The sequence below is a fragment of the Capra hircus genome, chromosome 19 (genome assembly GCF_001704415.2).
Source record: "Capra hircus breed San Clemente chromosome 19, ASM170441v1, whole genome shotgun sequence".
NCBI classification, from domain to species: Eukaryota; Metazoa; Chordata; class Mammalia; order Artiodactyla; family Bovidae; genus Capra; species Capra hircus.
Window position 1 is genome coordinate 60643740 of NC_030826.1, and position 21838 is coordinate 60665577.

Here is a 21838-nt window from a genome sequence, read left to right on the forward strand (position 1 = left end):
AAGGAAAACCGTTAATTCTCATGCATATCTCTTGATTTTAGAATCTAAAATGACAACCAAAAAATTTCTTTTTTGGGGGGGGGTTATATTTAATTTAAAGGTAGAATGATTTTAGTTGATTCCAATGGAAAATAGGTGATGGCCAAGTTGAATATCACATTCTGTTTTGGTGAAACTCTAACAATCCTCTATTTTTTTTTTTTTTTTAACCATACAATTCACAGGAAGAAGAATCATTGGGGCACCAGATGAGAAATCCATGGATGAAATAATGCTAGACACTTTCTCATACAGCGTGGGCGTCATCTTTAACGACTCTTTCTCTTATAAGTTAAAATTTTATCGGAGATATTACGTTCCCATTTTGAAGGAGGATTTTTTCACAGGTGACTTTCTGTGTAAAGTGTTACTGTTGCGTTTTGCATGTTTTTAACACAAGCACTAGGATGGGACGGGCGGCAGAGGTACCCACGCGAGCACCAGATTTGACACACACCCTGCTGACCTTGTTCCAAGCTCAGTCGTCTCTTCCCCCCCCCACCCAGGATGGCTCTCAAAAGCCCAGTGAGTCATCCAGCAGATATGTAGTGAATTCCCAAGGGCATGCTGGAAAGGACGCAGGGGTGATCGAGACTGAAGTCCCAGCCTCAGGTGAGCGTCCAGGGTCAGCAGGACAGGCCGCCGGTGAGCAGTTAATGACCAGCGCCAGGAGAGGTGCTCGGGGCAGTTAGGCCGGGGGCTCCCGAGAAGCCCTGTGATGAGAGAAGCTCTGCCCTGGAGAAGTGATGGTTCAGTGAACCCCAGACCGGGTGGCACACGTGGGGGGCCAAGGACTTCACCTTCCGGAGAGTAAAGGGGGTCGTGGACGGGGGCGCTGGGGTGGGGGAGAGCATGTGGTATGCGACGCGGCAGAGGAGCCGCCCTGTGTTTAAGTGGGCAGAGCGCGCAGAAGGGGCCGCGGCGGGAGGAGGAGGCTGGCCCTGCGCGAGGGCTGAGGCGGCATCAGGGTGCTTTGATCAGGGCAGACGCGGTTAGGTTTCCAGGCCTGAGGGAGCGCTAGCCCCTCGGGGGGAATGAGCGAAACGTACTAGCTCTGCTTCACAAGGAGATGTTCAGTCGCCACTGCCTGCTCTGCTCCTCTCCGCTCACGTGCTGAGTGATAGAACACTCGGCGGCGCAAAAGAGAGAGCAAAGCGTAGGATCGGATGGACAGGATGCGTCTGCAAGGGTCAGCCTTCTGGTGGGTGACTGTTACAAGCAGTGAATAAACAGAGGAATTCTGAAGCCGGGGGGATCTTACTGCTTCAGAACAACCGTGATTTAAACCCCACACGTTCCCTAGACCAGAGTGGAGATGTTCTCATTCTGGCGGCCAGGAAAGGCCTGTGTGACGAGTTTACCTTTGTAGAGAGAGCAGGACAGGAAGGCGTGCGCCCCAGACCCTCCTGCAGGGAGAGCGTTTGGGCACCAAGCCAGCTCTGGTGCTGCAGCGCCTTTGGCGTCTTGAGGCGCAATGAGACGCCCAGGATGGGCCAGAGTGTTTGCCTCCGTCTTCTCTTCATTTTCTGAGACATCCTGTGCATGCCACCGTTTCCCCGAGTAAAGTCGCCTTATTTAGAACTTTCATTTGCTCCTTTTTCCTGTGGTTACAAGTCCTGCCTGTTGAACATTGGGGTACACGTGTCTCTTTCAATTCTGGTTTCCTCGGTGTGTATGCCCAGCAGTGGGATTGCTGGGTCGCATGACAGTTCTATTTCCAGTTTTTTAAGGAATCTCCACACTGTTCTCCATAGTGGCTGTACTAGTTTGCATTCCCACTCAGGACGGGGTACACATGTACACCCATGCGCGATTCATATGAAGGTATGGCAAAAAAACCACTACAATATTGTAAAGTAATTAGCCTCCAATTAAACTAAATAAATTAATTAAAAAAACGAAACCCCCAAAAAAGTCCTGCCTGGTGAAGGCTCCTCTAGAGCAGCTTCTCTTGGATTCTTGTATCTTATTTTCCAACCGCCTTACTCCCGTACTGTTGGTTCTGCTTTTTCCTTTTATTAATTTATTTTTTTTGAGCCAATAGCTCATTGCTCCCCCTCCTTCTCATTTTTGCTCAGTCATGTCCGACTCTTGTGATCCCATGGACCGTAGCCCACCAGGCTCCTCCATCCATGGGATTCTTCAGGCAAGAACACTGGCGTGGGTTGCCATGTCCTTAGCTCATTGCTAGAGTACAGATATTAATGACTTTTCCTTCCATAATGTTGGTTCTGCTTCCCTTGTGTGTGATTATAGCTTACTGCCGGCGTACGAATATCAGTGACTTTTCCTGTGCACTGGAGAAATACTGGAAAGGAGGATTCGTGCCTCTACAAGCTGCCATTAATGCTGCTATTATACAAGTAAGAAAAGCGCTAATAGTTGAAGTGAGCTAATTCCAGAGGCATCGAGGTTTGATAAAAGATGGTGTCTACTCAGGTCTTCATGTGTTTACATAAACTGGGTATCCAAATGGTAAAACTGACATTTAGGTGAAGGAGCACATTTTTTTTTTTAACTTTAAATTTTCAAGTAGTTTTAGAAAGTTTCAAAACCAATATACAGGGAGGCACCCACCTGTTCTTCATCTAGTTTCTCCTGAAAGTAACATCTTGCACAACCACAGAACAGTATTTAAAACAGGAAATGTACCAGGGTCCGAGCCCCATAGCTTATTCAGATCTCACCAGTGTCTATACTTTAATGATTGTGTTCATGTGCGTTCTTCTTTAGACGACAGCAAATCACTATGTGATGGAGGAGTTGATGTCAGTTACTGCTGTAAATATGAAGACACCACCCTTTATCTTTAAGGAGAACCTTCAAAATGAGATGTTCATTTTTTACTGCTTGCTTTACTTCTCCCCGTTTCTATATTTCCTATCACTCAATGTTACAAGAGAGAGAAAAAAGTATAAGGATTTGATGAACTTGATGGGTCTGCAAGATTCAGCCTTCTGGTAAGTGACTAATTCAAGTAGTGCAAGTGAATAAACAGAGAAATTCCGGAGCAGCGGAAGAGTATTACTGTTTTAGAACACGGCCACTTAAACTCAATGCACGGCCTACTTTGTTGTTGTTGGGACTTTTTTATTTAGTTCTTATTAAATTTTGCTATGCAAGATAGTGATTATATTTTTCTGGGCTGTATTTCTGTGCCATCATATATTAAGCCAGTGGAACGATAGAGGTACCGTTAAGATCACAGAGAATAAAAAAGAATCACCTAGTGTCAAAAAGAAGATGTGTACCAGACCAGGTGGTGTAATTTTTAAAAAATTTTTATTGGAGGGTAGTTGATTTACAGGGCTTCCCTGGTGGCTCAGACGGTAAAGCGCCTGCCTGCAGTGCGGGAGACTCGGGTTCAATTCCTGGGTCGGGAAGATCCCCTGGAGAAGGAAATGGCACCCCACTCCAGCACTCTTGCCTGGAAAATCCAAAACAGTGTTGTGTTAGTCTCTGCGGGACCACGCGGTGCATCAGATTATACATGTGCACATACCCACTGTTTTAGATTCTTTCCCAATATAGGTCATTACAGAGTCTTGGGTAGAGTGTCCCGTGCTATACAGAAGGTCCGTATTCGCGGTCTATTTCACATGTAGTGTGTATATGTCAATCCCAGCCTCCCAACTTACATCTTCCCACCGCCCCCCTCCCCATCTGCCTTCCCCTCTGGTGACCGAAGGTTTGTTTCCTGCGCCTGTGACTCTTTCTGTTTTGTAAATAAGTTCCTTTGTCCCATTTGTTTTTAGAGTCCACATAGAAGCGATATCATACGATCGTTGTCTTTCCCTCTCTGACTGACTTCACTCAGCCCGACGATCTCTAGGTCCATCCTGGCGTGATTCCCTTCTTTGAGTGTAACTGAGAATCCTTCACTGTGAATGCGTGCCCCGCGTTCCTCATCCGCTCCTCTGCGGATGGGCACGTGGGTCGCTGCCGTTTCCTGGGTCCCGTGGTGGGGCTGCAGTGAACGTGGGGGTGCGTGCATCATTTTCCGTTTTCTCTGCATCGTTGTCCGTTACGGCCCGGGGCCGTATGGTAGTTCCGTTTTTAGTTGTTTAAAGGAATCTCCGCACTGCCCTCCATGGTGGCGGAACCGACTGACGTTCCTGTGGGAAGGGTAGGAGAGGCCCTTTCTCCACTCCCTCTCCAACATGTTTTGTGTGTGGATGCTCTGAGGGTGGCTGTTCTGACCAGTGGCAGGTGATACCTGGTTATAGTTCTGATTTACCTTCCTCTAATAACGGGTGATGCTGGACATCTTTTCAAGTGCCCTCCCACCTGGCCCACCCAGGGTTATCACTTGGTTTCTCCCCACTTCCTCCTGATGAAAAAAGTACAGGCTTATAATGGCTAGTTTCTGTTCAGATTTTGAGTACAAAGGATATATTTTTTTGAGCAACTAAATGCCGTGTATTGGAGTTGAGATGGCCTATAAGGGTGCCCAGTCCAGAGGTTGGCAGGTAGGAAGCACTTTATAAGAGCACTTGCTTCTTACATTGATATACTTAGATCATATCTTACCCCATTTCACAAATGATTTAATGTGATTTAAACATTTATATTTCAACATGATTATCATATATGTATGTATGTCTCTATGTGTGTGTATATTATAATAACAAACAATAATTGAGGAGTAGAAACAAAGGTTGAGCAAAATAATGAGTAGATAAGATTAACAGATAAATATGCAAATCATACGATCTGCATATTAAAAAGCAGAGACATCGCTTTGCTGACAAAGGTCCGTATAGTCAAAGCTATGGATTCTTCGGTATTCATGTACAAATGTGAGAGCTGGACCATAAAGAAGGCTGAGCACCCAAGAATTGATACTTTTGAACTAGTGCTGGAGAAGAGTCTTGAAAGTCCCTTGGACTGCAAGGAGATCCAACCAGTCTAATCTAAAGGAAATCAGTCCTGAACATTCATTGGAAGGACTGGTGCTGAAGCTGAAGCTCCAATACTTTGGCCACCTAATGCAAAGAACTGACTCATTGGAAAAGACTCTGATGCTGGGAAAGATTGAAGGCAGGAGGAGAGGGGATGACAGAGGATGAGATGGTTGGATGGCATCAGTGACTCAATAGACATGAGTCTGAGCGAGCTCTGGGAGACGGTGAAGGACATGGAAGCCTGGCGTGCTGCAGGGGGTCATGAAGAGCTAGACACAACTTAACGAGTGAATATAATCTCTAAACCTCTAAGAGGCCAAGGCTCTTAGAGAATTCTGTGATAGCATCAGTTACAAAATTCATACTGTCTAGGAAAAGAAAAAAAAGAAAAATAATCTGTTTGCTTTACCCTAAAAGAAATTTTGCATTTTTCAGTGTTGAGTCCTGGGAGATATTTCTCTGTATACTCCCCCTAGCAACAAAATGCTGTTTATGGGTATAGTACTTATCTGGAATGGATGAAGGACTACTTATTGAACAGCTCTCTATAAGAAACTTATTTGCTGAAATAAAATTAAGGTCTAGGAAATTTTAAGTTTCCTATAAAGTATATTTTATAAACAGTAAGAGTTTTAATTCTAATATAACTGAATTATGAAATAGTAAAAGGGGAAAGTGGGTCTTGAAATTTAAAAAAGGAAAGTAATGTTTGTTCAGTGAAATCTTGGGAAATACAAAGAAGTAAATGGTGTTTGTCAGGAGGAAAGAGAGAGACGAACTCTGTACAAATGACAGTATCCCTGCAGCCATTTTAGGACAGGTAGGCACAAGCCAACTCTAGATTAAAATCAGGAAGGTGCTGGTTATTTAGATGAGGCTTCATTCTCAGGGTAAATGCGTCTTAGTATGCATGTAACCGAAAATTTAGCAAAATGGGTATATGTGAAAACTAACAAGGAAAAGAAAAATCTGAAATGTTCTTATTAAGAACAGAATGTCTAGTGGTAATAAGTTTTACAGCACTAACTCCCACTTTATTTTTAAACTAAAGCAATAAATGTGAAAAGCAGTCAATATTTACTGTAGTGATATCTGAAATTGCTTTGTTTTATCATGAAGCTTTTCACTGATATATTAACATCCCCCCCCCAACTCCACCCACAACTCCCTGCTATAGATTCCTTTTCTAGAAAGGTTTAACTTCCTTCATCCATAGTCCCCACACCCTATGGCTTTTCAGTTCCTACCTAGAGCAGTTCCCTTCTGTACTCAGGAGGTGAATTCTGTAGAATGCGGCGTGCCTCTCCAAAAATGCTGATCGTCTAGCGCAGTCCGGATCCTTGTAATGACATAAGAGTTTAAAAACAAGTTGAATAAGCAGTAATTAAACATGCTCTGATACGCAGAGTGCCTGATGAACTATGGATGGAGGTTCGTGACATTGTATAGGAGACAGGAATCAAGACCATCCCCCCAAAAAAAGAAATGCCAAAAAGCAAAATGGCTGCCTGAGGAGGCCTTACAAATAGCTGTGAAAGGAAGAGAAGCCAAAAGCAAAGGAGAAAAGGAAAATTATACCCATTTGAATGCAGAGTTCCAAAGAATAGCAAGAAGAGATAAGAAAGCCTTCTTCAGCGATCAACGCAAAGAAATAGAGAAAAACAATAGAATGGGAAAGACTAGATCTCTTCAAGAAAAGGCAGAGGAACCAGAGATCAAATTGCCAACATCTGCTGGATCATGGAAAAGGCAAGAGAGTTCCAGAAAAACATCTATTTCTGCTTTGTTAACTATGCCAAAGCCTTTGACTGTGTGGATCACAATAAACTGTGGAAAATTCTGGAAGAGATGGGAATACCAGACCACCTGACCTGCCTCTTGAGAAACCTATATGCAGATCAGGAAGCAACAGTTAGAACTGGACATGGAACAACAGACTGGTTCCAAATAGGAAAAGGAGTACATCAAGGCTATATATTATCACCCCAGTACATCATGAGAAATGCTGGGCTGAAAGAAGCAGAAGCTGGAATCAAGGTTGCTGGGAGAAATATCAATCACCTCAGATGCAGATGACAAACATCACCCTTATGGCAGAAAGTGAAGAAGAACTAAAGAGCCTCTTGATGAAAGTGAAAGAGGAGAGTGAAAAAGTCAGCTTAAAGCTCAACATTCAGAAAACGAAGATCATGGCATCTGGTCCCATCACTTCATGGGAAATAGATGGGGAAACAGTGGAAATAGTGGCTGACTTTATTTTGGGGGGCTCCAAAATCACTGCAGATGGTGATTGCAGCCATGAAATTAAAAGATGCTTACCCCTTGGAAGGAAAGTTATGACCAACCTAGACAGCATATTAAGAAGCAGAGACATTACTTTGCCACCAAAGGTCCGCCTAGTCAAGGCTGTGGTTTTTCCAGTGGTCATGTATGGATGTGAGAGTTGAACTATAAAGAAAGCTGAGCACTGAAGAATTGATGCTTTTGAACTGTGGTGTTGGAGAAGACTCTTGAGAATCCCTTGGACTGCAAGGAGATCCAACCAGTCCATCTTAAGGGAGATCAGTCCTGAATGTTCATTGGAAGGACTGATGCTGAAGCTGAAACTCCAAACACTTTGGCCACCTGATTCGAAGAACTGACCCCATTTAAAAAGACCCTGATGCTGGGAAAGATTAAAGGTGGGAGGAGAAGGGGATGATAGAGGATGAGATGGCTGGATGGCATCACTGACTCAACGGACATGAGTTTGAAACTCCGGGAGTTGGTGTTGGACAGGGAGGCCTGGTGTGCTGCAGTCCATGGGGTCACAAAAAGTCAGACACGACTGAGCGACTGAACTGAAAGATGCTCTATTGGGATATATTCATGCAAATTCCTGATTTTAATAAGTTCACTGTTTTCTCCAGCTGTTTCTTATTAAGCAGTTTTATGTACAAGGAAGAGCTCTGAACTGACAGAACGCCTACAGCTGCTCTCTCAGTTCTGTTACTGATTTACTATGGTGACCTTGAGTAGGACCCTTTACCAGGAAGAACTGCCATTTACTCATCTGTAAAATGAGAAGCTTGGGCTAAAACACTCTCCAGGTTTCATAGATCTAAGACTGACTGCTATTTCTAATACCCACTTCATAAAAATGTGAACCCCAGCACATCTATAGCAAAACAGTAAGGGTGTTGCCATAATCTATATTCCATCGTGTCCAACTCCTTTGTGACCCCCATGGACTTATAACCCCCCAGGCTCCTCTGACCATGGGATTCTCCAGGCAAGAACACTGGAGTGGGTTGCCATTCCCTTCTCCAGGCGATCTTCCAGACCCAGGGATCAAACCCGTGTCTCCTGCATTGCCAGGGGATTCTTTACCCTGGAACCACCTGGGAAACCCTCCATGATTGGCATCCGTTTTCAGAAGGAAATGCTGGACAGGGGCAGCAAGCAAGCACTGGGCTCAGTGTGGTTATGAGATTCCAACTTTCTACTGGAGGGAAGGCGGGGCTGCTGCTGGCTGCGGTCCTCCGGGACGACCACATCATCGGTTGACCCCCGGTACATCCACGGTCACTGATGGATCAGCAGCTGTTGTTTCCTTCCAGTTTTATAATGAGAACACTTTGGTAACAGTAATATATAACAAAGCTGAAAACACAAAATGCTTATCTCCTGGAATTCAGCAATTTCACCTTCAAGAAAAATTGTGTGCACTTTGCCCAAAAAAGGCAAGTGCAAGAACATTCTTAGCAACGTTGCATTAGAAAGAAGGTCTGGAAACAGCCTAGACGGCCACGGGCAGGAGAACTCTGAGTCGTATTCGTCCAGTGAGATGCTATGCAGAGTCTGTGACAGTCACGCGCTGTGAGTGAAGGCGAGTTCCGGAAGAACACAGGCAAGGTGATGCTACCGAAGCCCGTCCACGTTAGTCGTGCAGTGCGAACGCCGAGGCAGTGTGCAGCCTGACACCAGCGCAGCTGGCGTAGTGCTTTAGCTTGTTGTTCAGTCGCTTAACTGTGTCTGACTCTTTTCCATCCTACGGACCGCAGCACGCCAGGCTTCTCTGTCCTTCACTCTCTCCAGGAATTTGCTCAAACTCATGTCCATTGAGTCAGTGATGCCATGCAATTATCTCAGCCTCTGTCACCCCTCCTCCTCCTGCCCTCAGTCTTTCCCAGCATCAGGGGTTTACCAATAAGTCAGTTCTTTGCATCAGGTGGCCAAAATATTGGAGTTTCAGTTTCAGCATCAGTCCTTCCAATGAACATTCAGGACTAACTTCCTTTAGGATGGACTGGTTGGATCTCCTTGCAGTCCAAGGGACTCTCAAGAGTCTTCTCCAACACCGCAGTTCAAAAGCATCAATTCTTTGGCGCTCAGCTTTCTTCACAGTCCAACTCTCACATGCATATGTGACTACTGGGAAAACCATAGCTTTTCTGAACAGACTTTTGTTGGCAAAGTGATGCCCCTGCTCTTTAATATTCTGTCTAGGTTTGTCATAGCTTTTCTTCCAAGGAGCAAGGATCTGTTAATAGGTGGCAGGTACAAAGGGAGCCATGGTGTATTCTTTAAGTATTTTTGTATGTTTTAAATATTTCATAATGAAGTTAAAGCAACTGAAATATTGTTTGTCTTTTTTAGGCTCTCCTGGGGTTTAATCTATGCTGCCTTCATCTTTGTCGCTTCCGTAATCATCACAGTCATCATAACATCTACTGAAATTATCATCCTGACAGGCTTCACAGTCATATTTACTCTCTTTTTCCTGTATGGCTTATCCTTGGTAAGTTCGTACATTTGCTGCCATCGTCTCTGCTTTCGGTCTTGGTTATAGGTAACAGAAAGAATGTCTGAGCAGGCTCCTGTAGCCGCTTCTTTCACGTTGTGTGTGTGTGTGTACGTGTGCGTGTGTGTGTGCATTTGCTTGAGAAGTCTTTATGAGTATGAGAAAATGATGTGACCTAAATAAAACTGAAACTTTTTTTTTTGCATAAAGGTCTGAATTAATGAAATGATGCATCAGAAAGAAAGAAAATTGTTTTGACTCTAAAAATAGCTAAGATTTTTATAGATTGATGAGAATGTTCTCAAGGGCTGCTGCTGCTGCTAAGTCGATTCAGTCGTGTCCGACTCTGTGCAACCCCATAGACGGCAGCCCACCAGGCTCCCCCGTCCCTGGGATTCTCCAGGCAAGAACACTGGAGTGGGGTGCCATTTCCTTCTCCAATGCACTAAAGTGAAAAGTGAAAGTGAAGTCGCTCAGTCATTCCTGACTCTTAGCGACCTCGTGGACTGCAGCCTACCAGGCTCCTTTGTACATGGGATTTCCGAGGCAATAGTACTGGCTGGACCCACCTTTTTTTCCCCAAAGGTTCCCTGTCGGATGGTAGCTTTTTGCATCTCATCTCCTTGTAACATCCCACCCTCGTCTGACCGGCCATGTCACCCTCTCTTCCTTCTCTGAACAGGCTCCTCTGACTTCTCCCACCTTCCGGGGGTTTTCTGCAAAACACAGTAGACGCTCTTTGTTAATATATTAATTTCTTTCCCTCTTTCCAAGGCTGCACTTTTATCCTTGTCTCAGCTCTTCCTGCAGGCTTTCCAAGTAGATAAGTGGTGAAGAACCCGCCTGCGAGTGCAGGAGTCGGGTTCCATCCCTGGGTCAGAAAGATCCCTTGGAGGAGGGCATGGCAACCCACTCCAGTGTTCTTGCCTAGAGAATCCCATGGACAGAGGAGCCTGGTGGGCTACAGTCCACGGGGTCGCAAAGAGTCAGAACAGAACTTAGCTGCTATACAGCAACAACAGCTCTTCCTGTAGCCTTTCAAGCCCAGCATTTAAGTAGGCAAATAAAGATTCTCGTTACAAGGAGGTTGAGAGAAGGATTGAACATAATTGCCCGTTAATGCCGTTCATCGATGTGTCTGTGATGAACATTTATGTTATGGTACAAAAGTCCTTATTTTGAGGTGGGACCGCTGACCGTCAGTCTGTGCCGTGTCTCGGCTCTTGCAGATCGCTCTGGTGTTCCTGATGACTGTGCTGCTAAAGAAAACCTTCCTCACCAGTTTGCTCGTGTTTCTGCTCACCCTCTTCTGGGGGAGTGTGGGATTCACTGCGTTTCACCAACAACTTCCTTCACCTTTGAAGTGGGTTTTCAGTATCTGCAGCCCCTTTGCCTTCAGCGCTGGCCTTAACCAGGTGAGATCAGAGCTAATTCTAACACTGTCATCATTTCTAAGAACCTAGAAAAGACTCTCTTGAAAAACAATTACAACTTAAATTCCTATTATTAAAACATTATATTTTTTTAAATCACTGTTTCCTTCTAATATTGCTTTGATTGCTGTAAAATAGAAAGTTCCCCTAAGAGCCTCATTAGGAGGGCTTCTTAGAGAAACTGCGTAATAAAGTGGTGGTTCTTGCTGCAACACTGAATTATATTTAAGTATTTATTATAATTTTTGTTTGAATCTTAGATTATCCACCTGGATTATACTATGAATGGGGTCGTTTTTCCTGACGCTTCTGGAGACTCATATATAATGATCGCTACTTTTTCCATGTTGACTTTCGATGCCCTTTTATACTTGGTGTTGGCGTTATACTTTGACAAAATCCTACCCTGTAAGTAATTACGGTTTTTTCCTGACCTCTACCGGTACTGCTCACATTGAAGATGTTTTTCTTAAAGTTATATATTTTAAGAAATAAGGAATGCAAGCATTTCCCATAAAAGACTGAATGATTTCTTTTCCTCTACTTCATAGCTTTAACGGTCTAAAGGAATTGCTACCTAAAAATAATTATTCTTCTGAATGTGATATAGTGATACACATTCTAAATATACAATGACGATCATTTTAATTATATTTTAATTAAATATATTTAATTATAATTATACTGTAATTGTAATTGTAATATGATTAAATTACATTATAATTACAACCATGTATTATAATAATTATATTTTATAATTATATTTTAAATATTATATTTTAAATAATGTTACACTTTTCAAAGATCACTGAAAGTGTTCTCAAGGAATGATATTGAGGGTTTGAATCAGGACAGGCGGGAATAAATTAGTTCTTTAGATGGTTTTGCTTGGCTTAGGGACACTGCATGGCGAAAGTGCCTCCTCACCTTTGTCATGTGTCGCTTGTATTTGCAGAAGTGATCCCCTGGAGGAGGGCGGGGCACCCCACTCCAGTATGCTTGCCTGGAAAATCCCATGGATGGAGGAACCTGGCAGGCTACAGTCCATGGGATCACAAAAAGTCAGACTTCACTTTATTACCCAGTTAGACTTTCTTTATCTTGAAAACAACTAAAAATTTCACATAAGTCTAGAATTCCTACACACATACTAGAATCAGCGTGCTTTTTTACCTTGCATGATCCTATTTATATATTTTATTTTTTATGTTTCTTCTACTTTGACTGGGTTTAAATTTGTTCTGTATATTCCTACATATTTATCTGTCTGTCTGTCTGTCTGTCTGTCTATCACTTCTGGTTAACATCTGAAGGCTCTTAGTAACAAGTGCAGTTCCATTTTTTAAAATCTAGAGAATGACCATGGGTTCATCCTGAATAAATTAGGTTCTCCATGTACTTTTTATTGATGTACCGTATAGATTTCAGTATTTTGCTCAATCATACTGTTGAATCACATGATTTCTTAAGTTCACAAACATATTTAAAATTATTTTTATGTGCCATGTTAAGGCTTTTTCCGCTCAATATGTGATTTAATCATTATCCTAAACACATTTTAGAAAGCAATTTAGTTACCTTTCGTAATAATGTCCTTTCTTTTTAATTTTCATTGTTTCCTTCACTCTCAAGACTTCTTCTCGATAATAGGGAGTTAGAAAGCAATATTTGTGATGCTTAAAAGTCCAAGACATTCTGCACTGCCCTAGGGAAGGCTTATGTGCTCATTGTTTCCATGGTACTGAACAAATGTTTTATCACCTCTTGATTAGATGGACACGAGTCCCATTATTCGCCATTGTTTTTCCTGAACTCCTCATCTTGTATCCAACACCGGAGGACTGGTAGTCATGTCGCTGAGAAAGACGTGGACCCTGAGCCCCGCTCTGATGATCACTGTGAGCCCGTAGCCCCAGAATTCCAGGGCAGAGAAGCCGTCAGGTAGTCACTCGTGTACTGATACGTGGGCACAGGAAATGAGCTCACTGAAAAGTTCATTTATGCGTTGCTGGTTGATAGCGTCCTGTTGATTTCTGCCGCACGGTCGGGTGGCTCAGTTGCATATTCTTTTCCCCCGTCGTCTGTCACAGGATGCTGACAGTTCCCTGTTCTGCACGGCAGGGCCCTGCCGCGTATCCGTGCTGCTTGTAACAGTTTGCCTCTGCTAACCCCAAACTCCCGGTCCCTCCCCCTCCTCCTTGGCAACCGCTCTGTTTCTGTGTGTGAGTCTGTTCCTGGCTCGTGGGTTCGTTCACCTGTGTCGTGCTTGAGACCCCGCACACGTGAGAGATGCCGCACGCCGTCCGTCTTTCTCTTTCTGTCTCACTGCACTCTGCACGATCGTCTCTAGCTGCATCCCCGTCGCTGCCAAGGGCGGTCGCTCCGTCCTCTTTCCGGGGCGAGTGACGCTCCGCGTGAGCGTCCGCTCCTCCGTCGATGGGCGGCTGTTCCTGTGGCTCGCCTGCTGTCGACAGTGCTGCTGCGGACACTGGGTGCACGTATCCTTTCGGATTAGAGTTTCTCCGGATATGAGCCCAGGAATGGCACTGCTGGATCGTATGGCAACTCTGTTTTTAGTTTATTAAGGAAGATAGCCTACTGTTTAGGGCTTCCCTGGTGGCTCAGGCCTGGGTTCAGTCCCTGGGTCGGGGAGATCCCCTGGAGGAGGAAATGGCAACCCCACTCCAGTGCTCTTGCCTGGAGAATCCTATGGACAGAGGAGCCTGTAGGCTACAGTCCATGGGGTCCCAAAGAGTCGGACACGACTGAGCGACTCCACTTTCAGTTTCCATAGTTTTCCATAGTGGCTAAAATAAATGAAACATTAACCAATGGCAGTGGGGTGAACCTGAAGCAAAATATTGGATAACAAATTTGTAAATGTCACTTTGAACTCCTCCACCGCCATCACCTACAGTGTCCGTACGATAGTGAAAGTCACATTTGCTCAGCACCGTGCAATATCGCCGCTTTACCCTCTGTGTAGGCTCCCCCTGCCTCTGACTGTCCGCCCTGGCCTCTGAGTTTTTGCTGGTCTTCAGTTCAGTTCAGTCGCTCAGTCGTGTCCGACTCTTTGCGACCCCATGAATCGCAGCACGCCAGGCCTCCCTGTCCATCACCAACTCCCGGAGTTCACTCAGACTCACGCCCATCGAGTCAGTGATGTCATCCAGCCATCTCATCCTCGGTCGTCCCCTTCTCGTGCCCCCAATCCCTCCCAGCATCAGAGTCTTTTCCAATGAGTCAACTCTTCGCATGAGGTGGCCAAAGTATTGGAGTTTCAGCTTTAGCATCAGTCCTTCCAAAGAAATCCCAGGGCTGATCTCCTTCAGAATGGACTGGTTGGATCTCCTTGCAGTCCAAGGGACTCTCAAGAGTCTTCTCCGACACCACAGTTCAAAAGCATCAATTCTTCAGCGCTCAGCTTTCTTCACAGTCCAACTCTCACATCCGTACATGACCACAGGAAAAACCATAGCCTTGACTAGACGGACCTTAGTTAGCAAAGTAATGTCTCTGCTTTTCAATATGCTATCTAGGTTGGTCATAACTTTTCTTCCAAGGAGCAAGCGTCTTTTAATTTCAAAGTCACCACCTGCAGTGATTTTGGAGCCCCAAAAATAAAGTCTGACACCGTTTGCACTGTTTCCCCATCTATTTCCCATGCTGGTCTTAGGGTCTCTGAATCCTTTCCTCTGTACTTTTGACTGGCTTCTACTGTCTAATGGAAGAAGGAAGAAATTTTGAATCAGCGTGTCTGCTCCAAACACTGTGGTTTGTCATCTTGAAATCCAAAATCAACCAGCCTCTCCCAAGGGGAAGTTTATGTATTAAAATAAAATGCTGAGGTCCCACGCCCGTGGGGTCTCACTATACCCAGAAAGGCAGAAATAAAGTGTCCTCTTGGATTCAGCAGCTTTGACGCCTTTTCTTTTAAATCTCCAGACTCTTTGCTCTAACCTGCCCACCGCCAGCATTCCTGGTTGATCAATGTCCTTACCTTTATTCTCATTCAGGGTCAGAAAGGAGGGTGAAGTTTCCCTTTGAACTCAAAGATGCATTGTGTGTGGTCTTATGAGGTCCTGACATTGCTCATCTTCTGAGCTTGATTCTTGCTTTGCCCTATATCTGTTTCCTTTGAAATTTTAGTGTGTATTCAAGCTTGGTGATCAGTGATCTAGAAGTGTGTGTGTGTGTGTGTGTGTGTGTGTGTGTGTGTGTGTGTTTGATGAAGCAATCCCAGGTGACACAGTACTAAAGAATCCGCCTGCCAGTGTAGGCAATAACAGGGACACAGGTTTGATCCCTGGAAGATCCTCTGGAGGAGGAAATGGCAAGCCATCCAGTATTCTTGCCTGGAGAATTGCATGGGCAGAGGGGCCTGGCGGGCTGCGTCCACGGGGCTGCATAGATCCGACATGACTGAGCACACACATTTACTTGGCTGCACTGGGTCTTGGTCGTGGCGTGCAGGATCTTTCTGACCTTCTTTGATGCATGTGGGATCTATTGCTGTGGCATGTGAACCCTTAGTTGTGGCTGTGGGATCTGGTTCGATGACCAGGGATCAAACCCAGGCTCCCTGCATTGGGAACCTGGAGTCTTATCCACTGGACCACCGTGCACGCTCAGTTGCTAAGTCACATCTGACTCTTTGCAGTCCCATGGACTGTAGCCCATGAGGCTCCTCTCTCACCCTAATTGTAACTTTCTAAAGGGGCTCTTTAATCTTCCCCCTTAGGGGAAGCATTTAGTCAGAGATAAGTCTTGGTCTTTCTGAGTAGACTGTTATGTCATCTTTTTTCACATAAAGTTGGCTGCCTCTCTGTAACTCAAGTTATTCGTGATCTGTATAATTTTAACTTTTCTATTGGCTACCTAAGCGCCCATTTTTTTTCATTTCAGAATCAGAAATGTTAAAAAAGTATATAAAGAAAAGACTGGAAAAGTGGAAGTACTGAAAGGTAAGGAAAAACTTGCATTGTTTCATTGACTTCTTAAAAAAATGGAAAAAGTTCAGTGTAAAAAATTACAGATTATAGATAAGCACAGCAGAAAAAATTACAAGCAGCCTACCTCCACTACCTGGAAACTCACCGCAATTAAGAATTGGATGTAAAACCCTTCCAAATGTCTCATGGATCTACTTAATCTACGAAAATGGAAGCATACAAAGAAAAATGTCACTTTATTTTAAAAGATGACTTTGCCATTAGCAATACTTTATTGTATTTGGACTGTAAGGAAAGAATATCTAGACTTAAAATGGATAAATTTTTATACTAGTCAAGGAATATACATAGTTCATATGTATTGGCAAGATTCAGTTCAGTTCAGTTCAGTCGCTCAGTCGTGTCCGACTCTTTGCAACCCCACGAATCGCAGTGCGCCAGGCCTCCCCGTCCATCACCAACTCCCAGAGTTCACTCAGACTCACGTCCATCGAGTCGGTGATGCCATCCAGCCATCTCGTCCTTTGTCGCCCCTCCTGCTCCTGCCCCTGCCCCTAATCCCTCCCAGCATCAGGGTCTTTTCCAGTGAGTCAACTCTTCGCATGAGGTGGCCAGAGTACTGCAAGATTAACATAAGACAAATAACACCTTTGTTGCTGTTCTTGTTTAGTTGCTAAGTTGTGTCTGACTCTTTGTGACCCGCGGACTGTAGCCCCCCAGGCTCCTCTGTCCGTGGAATTTCCCAGGCAAGAATACTGGAGTGGGCTGCCAGTCCCTCCTCCAGGGCATCTTCCCGACTCAGGGGTTGAACCTGGCTCTCCTGCGCTGCAGGCAGATGCTTTACTCCTGAGCCACAAGTCAGTACCCTACAGTAACCATAGTTTATGATTCCTAGTGAACTGGCAGATTTGAAACTGAGTATTCTCACAAGTATATTTTTCTATGACAAACAAACGTTTTTAGGAAGCATCAAAGTTAGTGGTGACATTTCATAGAGGACAGCTTGCTGTATAGATAATTATTTTTAGGAGGAATATCTTTTTAGAAGAGACAGAAGCCTTAACAGCTAAAAGAGGAAGAGCCGTCAACCCTCCCAAGGCTGCAAGTTCTCGGTCCACTTTGCTTACGTTACATTTATTTTCTAACAAATGCAGATCCCTTAGCTCAGTTTTACTTCTTCCTTTGAGAGTATGTCTTCCCTTTGAAAATTTAATGTACTTGTGTAAACATGTTGGGTTTTTTCCTAGTTGATGAAAACTGTTGTTATTCACATTCCCTTCTGCATCTTTTAAAAATGTCTCCTTATATTATGCATTTAAGATGGATAAATGGAAAGACTCCCACATGTATTTCTTCCTAACAGTTGAATTTTATTTTTATCCGAAAGCATCTAGACCTGTGGTTTCTTTTTTAAATTATAGCCAAAGACACGTTAAAGTATTTTTAAATATCTCATTTCAATTTTCAGAGCCCAGTATGAACCACTTTTGCCCTCATCAATATGTCTAAATAGTTCCAGCTTCTACAAGAATGTGTTCTATTTTTTAAAGTAGCAGAACCTTAAACAATTTTAAAGCATCGAACATCAATAGGTGTAAAAATATATGAAACAACCCACTGGAGTTGCTCTTCGGGAAGTAAAGGTGGTGGCTGTCCCTCTTGTCTTTCTCCCCCCCGAGGCAGCTGGTTCATGCGGCCACTGGGAACGCCTTTGAGAACATGCCCTTGAAATAACTTGTCTGTAGTGAAGGACAGGGAAGCCTGGTGTGCCGCAGTTCACGGGGTCGCAAAGAGTCAGACACGGCTTAGAGAGTGAATAATAACAACAGTCTAATAGCTGAATGGAGTTAAATAGCACTCCCTTCTAGGGACACCATGACTTACTTAACTCACACACTAGTGTATGAAATTCAGTTTGTTTTCAGTTTTTACACTGTCATAAAAACACTATCGTGAACATTCTTGCTCAATCTTTGTAAAGATTGCTAATAACTTCCTGAATAAAAATTACTAGAAACAGAATTATTCAAATGGGCCCATATTTTTAAGATTCTTGGTTGAAGGACCAAATCATTTCCTTCCAAGATTATAAAAATTCATACTCCCACAAGCAGTTATTAACAACAAAAATAATAGTAGCAACGAACACTCAAGGCTTATTGAGCACCTAGTGTGTGCTGAGAAGAATGCTCAGGGACCCGCCTGGACGTTTCCTTTAACCCAGGAGATCCTGACTCCTCTTCCACTTTACATATGAGGAAACTGAGGCTTCCGTTTCTTTTTTCAGATCGTTTGTGTAATTTTCTGGATAACTAGCGTCCCTTTTATCCTTGAAAACACTGATCTCTCCCCTTTAAAAACAATGAGCATAAGATGTGGTAGTGCGCTTCTTTAGTTTTCTCCATATTGTTTGTTAATTAACTCATATTTGTGACAGATTCGAAAGCTTGTTTCATTGATTTTAATTTCTTATCTTGACTTTGGTCCATTTTAGGTTTCTTTCTGATTCTATTGGTCAGTGTATTCTAGACCGATGATATTTTATCTATTAGATTTTCTCCACTGTATAACTGTATTACTAATATCTTAATTATTATGGTTCTCAAATATATTTTAATATCTTGCAGCCAAGACTGATCTCTTACTATTCTGCAGATTTTCCTGATCATTTGAGTCTATTCTTCCAATGACCTTTTAGAATCTTTCAGTCGAATTGCAAGTGAGGGTTTAACGGATTAGATTACAACAGGAAGCATTTTCCCTTATAAGTATTTTTTACTAGTATATTTAATAACTGAGTAAACCAGCCTTATAAAGTTTTGTCTATCATCCAGATAGAAAATAGATGAACTGAAAGTTCAGTCCAGTCATTAAATTCACTATTATTAGAAAGTAGGGCACTTATTTTACCTGAAAGACCTTGATCATTTAGATAACGATGTTTTACAAGATTCTTAAGAATTTCATCTTGTTCTGTTCAACAACTTTCTGTAATGAAGTTTGGATTTCACATGGTGGTAAAGCAAATAAAGAAAAAATAATATCTCAAAGAAGTTTTAGCTCAATGATTTTTCTATTGACATGAAAACACAATGTTTTTAACAAAAGAATACAAAAATGGAATTAAGGTGAAATACAGATTTTTGGTGAATGTGTTTTAAAAGATAGTTAATGCCATGAAAAACGTTTATGATTAAATATTTGAAAAGGCAGCCTAGAAAAAAATACAGACAAAGTTTATAAATATATTTACATAGTCATATGTGCAAATATACACATGATACAAATGTATTATTAATGAGGCTGTTGGGAATTATGGTTGATTTTTATCTTAAGTGATTGTGCTTATTTCTCAAATATTCTACAGTAAAGATGTTATTTTAGCAACCAGGAAAATACTGAATATTATGTATTTTAAACTGTTGAAATGCTTCAAAAACACAATTAACATAAAGTGTCTTGTTCTGTTTCTGGAAATGGCCCTATCTATTGCCCTCTTCTTTATAATGCTGATGTTTTGTTCTGAAAATAGGCTTGTGCTTTGACGTCTATGAAGGTCAGATCACGGCAATTCTGGGTCACAGTGGGGCTGGCAAATCGGCGTTGCTGCGCGTCCTTAGCGGGTCGTCTGTTCCAACAGAAGGTGGGCAAAAGACGCTTCCCAAAGGCGAGCAGCCTGAGTGCGGGATGGGGCCCTATGTGCCTTTTCGTTTTCAGGTTGTAATTTAACCGCCTTAGAGGAAGTGATGTTCGTTTTTCTAAAGCTGTGTACCAGAGCTACATGATTTTACAGATATTTTCGATTTCCCAAATGTTCATGAAAATCCTGATCTTTGTTGCTGTGTGATATTTCAGGGGAGATACTGTGTATACGCTATTCTCAACATCTATGCTGAGAGTAGTTAGTGGTTGCTAATAAATAATAAAATCATCATTTTAGATGCTTCTGAATATATGCCAATATTTTCCTAAATAAGATCTATAGACATTAATAAAATGTATTATCTGACCAATATTAAATTATTTTAACTTCTATTCTTAGGATCAGTTACCATCTATAATAAAAATCTCTCTGAAATGCAAGACTTGGAGGAAATCCAAAAGATAACTGGTGTTTGTCCTCAATTCAATGTTCACTTTGACACGCTCACTGTAAAGGAGAACCTCAGGCTGTTTGCAAAAATAAAAGGAATTCAGCCAAAGGACGTGGAACAAGAGGTACACGGGTGTGCTCAGAGTCTCTGAACGGCCGCACGTTTGCCAAGTTAAATCAGTGATTTACTGCTCTCTTGTAAATGAAACGCAGGCAGTGAGATCCTTTAATATATATTATATATATACATATGGGCTTCCCTGGTGGCTCAGCTGGTAAAGAATCCACATGCAATGTGGGAGACCCGGGTTTGATCCCTGGGTTAGGAAGAACCCCTGGAGAAGGGAATGGCTACCGATTCCATGTAATATGAATCATCTTGGATTTCAAGCTTTGTATATTTCTTGTCTAGGTACAAAGAGTTTTACTGGAATTGGACATAGAGAACATTCAGGATAATCTTGCTACACTTTTAAGTGAAGGTCAAAAAAGAAAGCTGACCGTTGGGATTGCCCTTTTAGGAGATCCTCAAGTAAGTGAGATTATACATGAGGAGGATTGCGGAGTGAGCGTCAGGACAAGGTCCAGCTCGTGTGTGTGTGTGTGTGTGTGTGTGTAATAAAAACATTTTACTGTCAACACAGATGATTCTTCCTCTTCCTCCCTCTTCTTTCTCTCGTCCTTCTTGAAACATAACTGGCCTACAGCACTATGTGACCTCCGGGTGCGCGGCGCCGTGATTTAATATTCCTGTGCGTTACAGAATGACCGCCACCATCAATCTAGCCATCTGCCATCGCGCACAGTAGCTGGAATACTGCTGACTCTCTGCCCCGTGCAGCACACTGGACGGGGCTCGTTTACCTGCAACTGGAGGTTGCTGCCTCTCAGCCCCCTCACCTATTTCACCATCCTCCCACCCCGCTCCCTTCCGGCAACCACCTGGTCCTTCTCTCTGCCTGTGAGTTTGTTTCTGCTTTTCTCTGTTTGCTAGTTTGCTTTGATTTTTAGATTCCGCATGGAAATGGGGTCATGCAGCATTTGTCTCTCTCTGACTTCTTCTGCTTAATACCTAGAGCGCAGTACGCTGCAGGTCTATCCCTCTTGTCACAAATGCAAGCGTTCATTCTACGTTTGGCTGAGTGATATTCCGCTATAGATACATATACACGCCACGTCTTCTTTATCCATTCCCTGTCGATGGACGTTTAGGTGGCTTCCATATCTTGGATACTATAAATAACACTGCAGTGAACATAAGGACCCATGTGTCTTTTTGAATTAGTGTTTTGGGTTGCTTTTGTGGGTTTTTTTTTGGGAAAAATACAGAAGTAAACTTTCTGGGTTGTATGGTAGTTCTATTTCCAATTTCAGCTTTTGAGGAAACCCCATACTGTTCTCCATAGTGATTCCCAGCACCAGTGCACAAGGGTCCTTTTTTTCCCGCATCCTTACCAATATGTGCTATTCATTGTCTTTCGGATAAGAGCCATTCGGACAGGTGTGAGTGATATATCCTTGTGATTTTGATGTGCATTTTTTTCCCCTGATGGTTAGTGATGTTGACTAGCTCATGTGTCTGTTGGCTATAAATATGTCTTCTTTTAAAAAATGTCTGTTCAGATACCTTGACC

The 21838-nt window shown here is 43.1% G+C and overlaps 1 protein-coding gene across 5 annotated transcripts in view; it reads left to right on the plus strand.

Moving 5' to 3' along the window:
- ABCA6 (ATP binding cassette subfamily A member 6) overlaps positions 1-21838 on the plus strand; it is a 66376-nt gene that overhangs the window by 9237 nt on the left and 35301 nt on the right. For all 5 annotated transcript variants that reach the window (XM_018063924.1, XM_018063925.1, XM_018063922.1 and 2 more), the window contains 11 exons: positions 225-386; positions 2296-2402; positions 2773-2999; positions 9582-9723; positions 10956-11141; positions 11420-11567; positions 12932-13100; positions 16065-16123; positions 19644-19754; positions 20154-20329; positions 20617-20736. In XM_018063924.1, the coding sequence (XP_017919413.1) occupies positions 225-386; positions 2296-2402; positions 2773-2999; positions 9582-9723; positions 10956-11141; positions 11420-11567; positions 12932-13100; positions 16065-16123; positions 19644-19754; positions 20154-20329; positions 20617-20736 (1607 nt within the window). The remainder of the gene's footprint in view (positions 1-224; positions 387-2295; positions 2403-2772; positions 3000-9581; positions 9724-10955; positions 11142-11419; positions 11568-12931; positions 13101-16064; positions 16124-19643; positions 19755-20153; positions 20330-20616; positions 20737-21838) is intronic.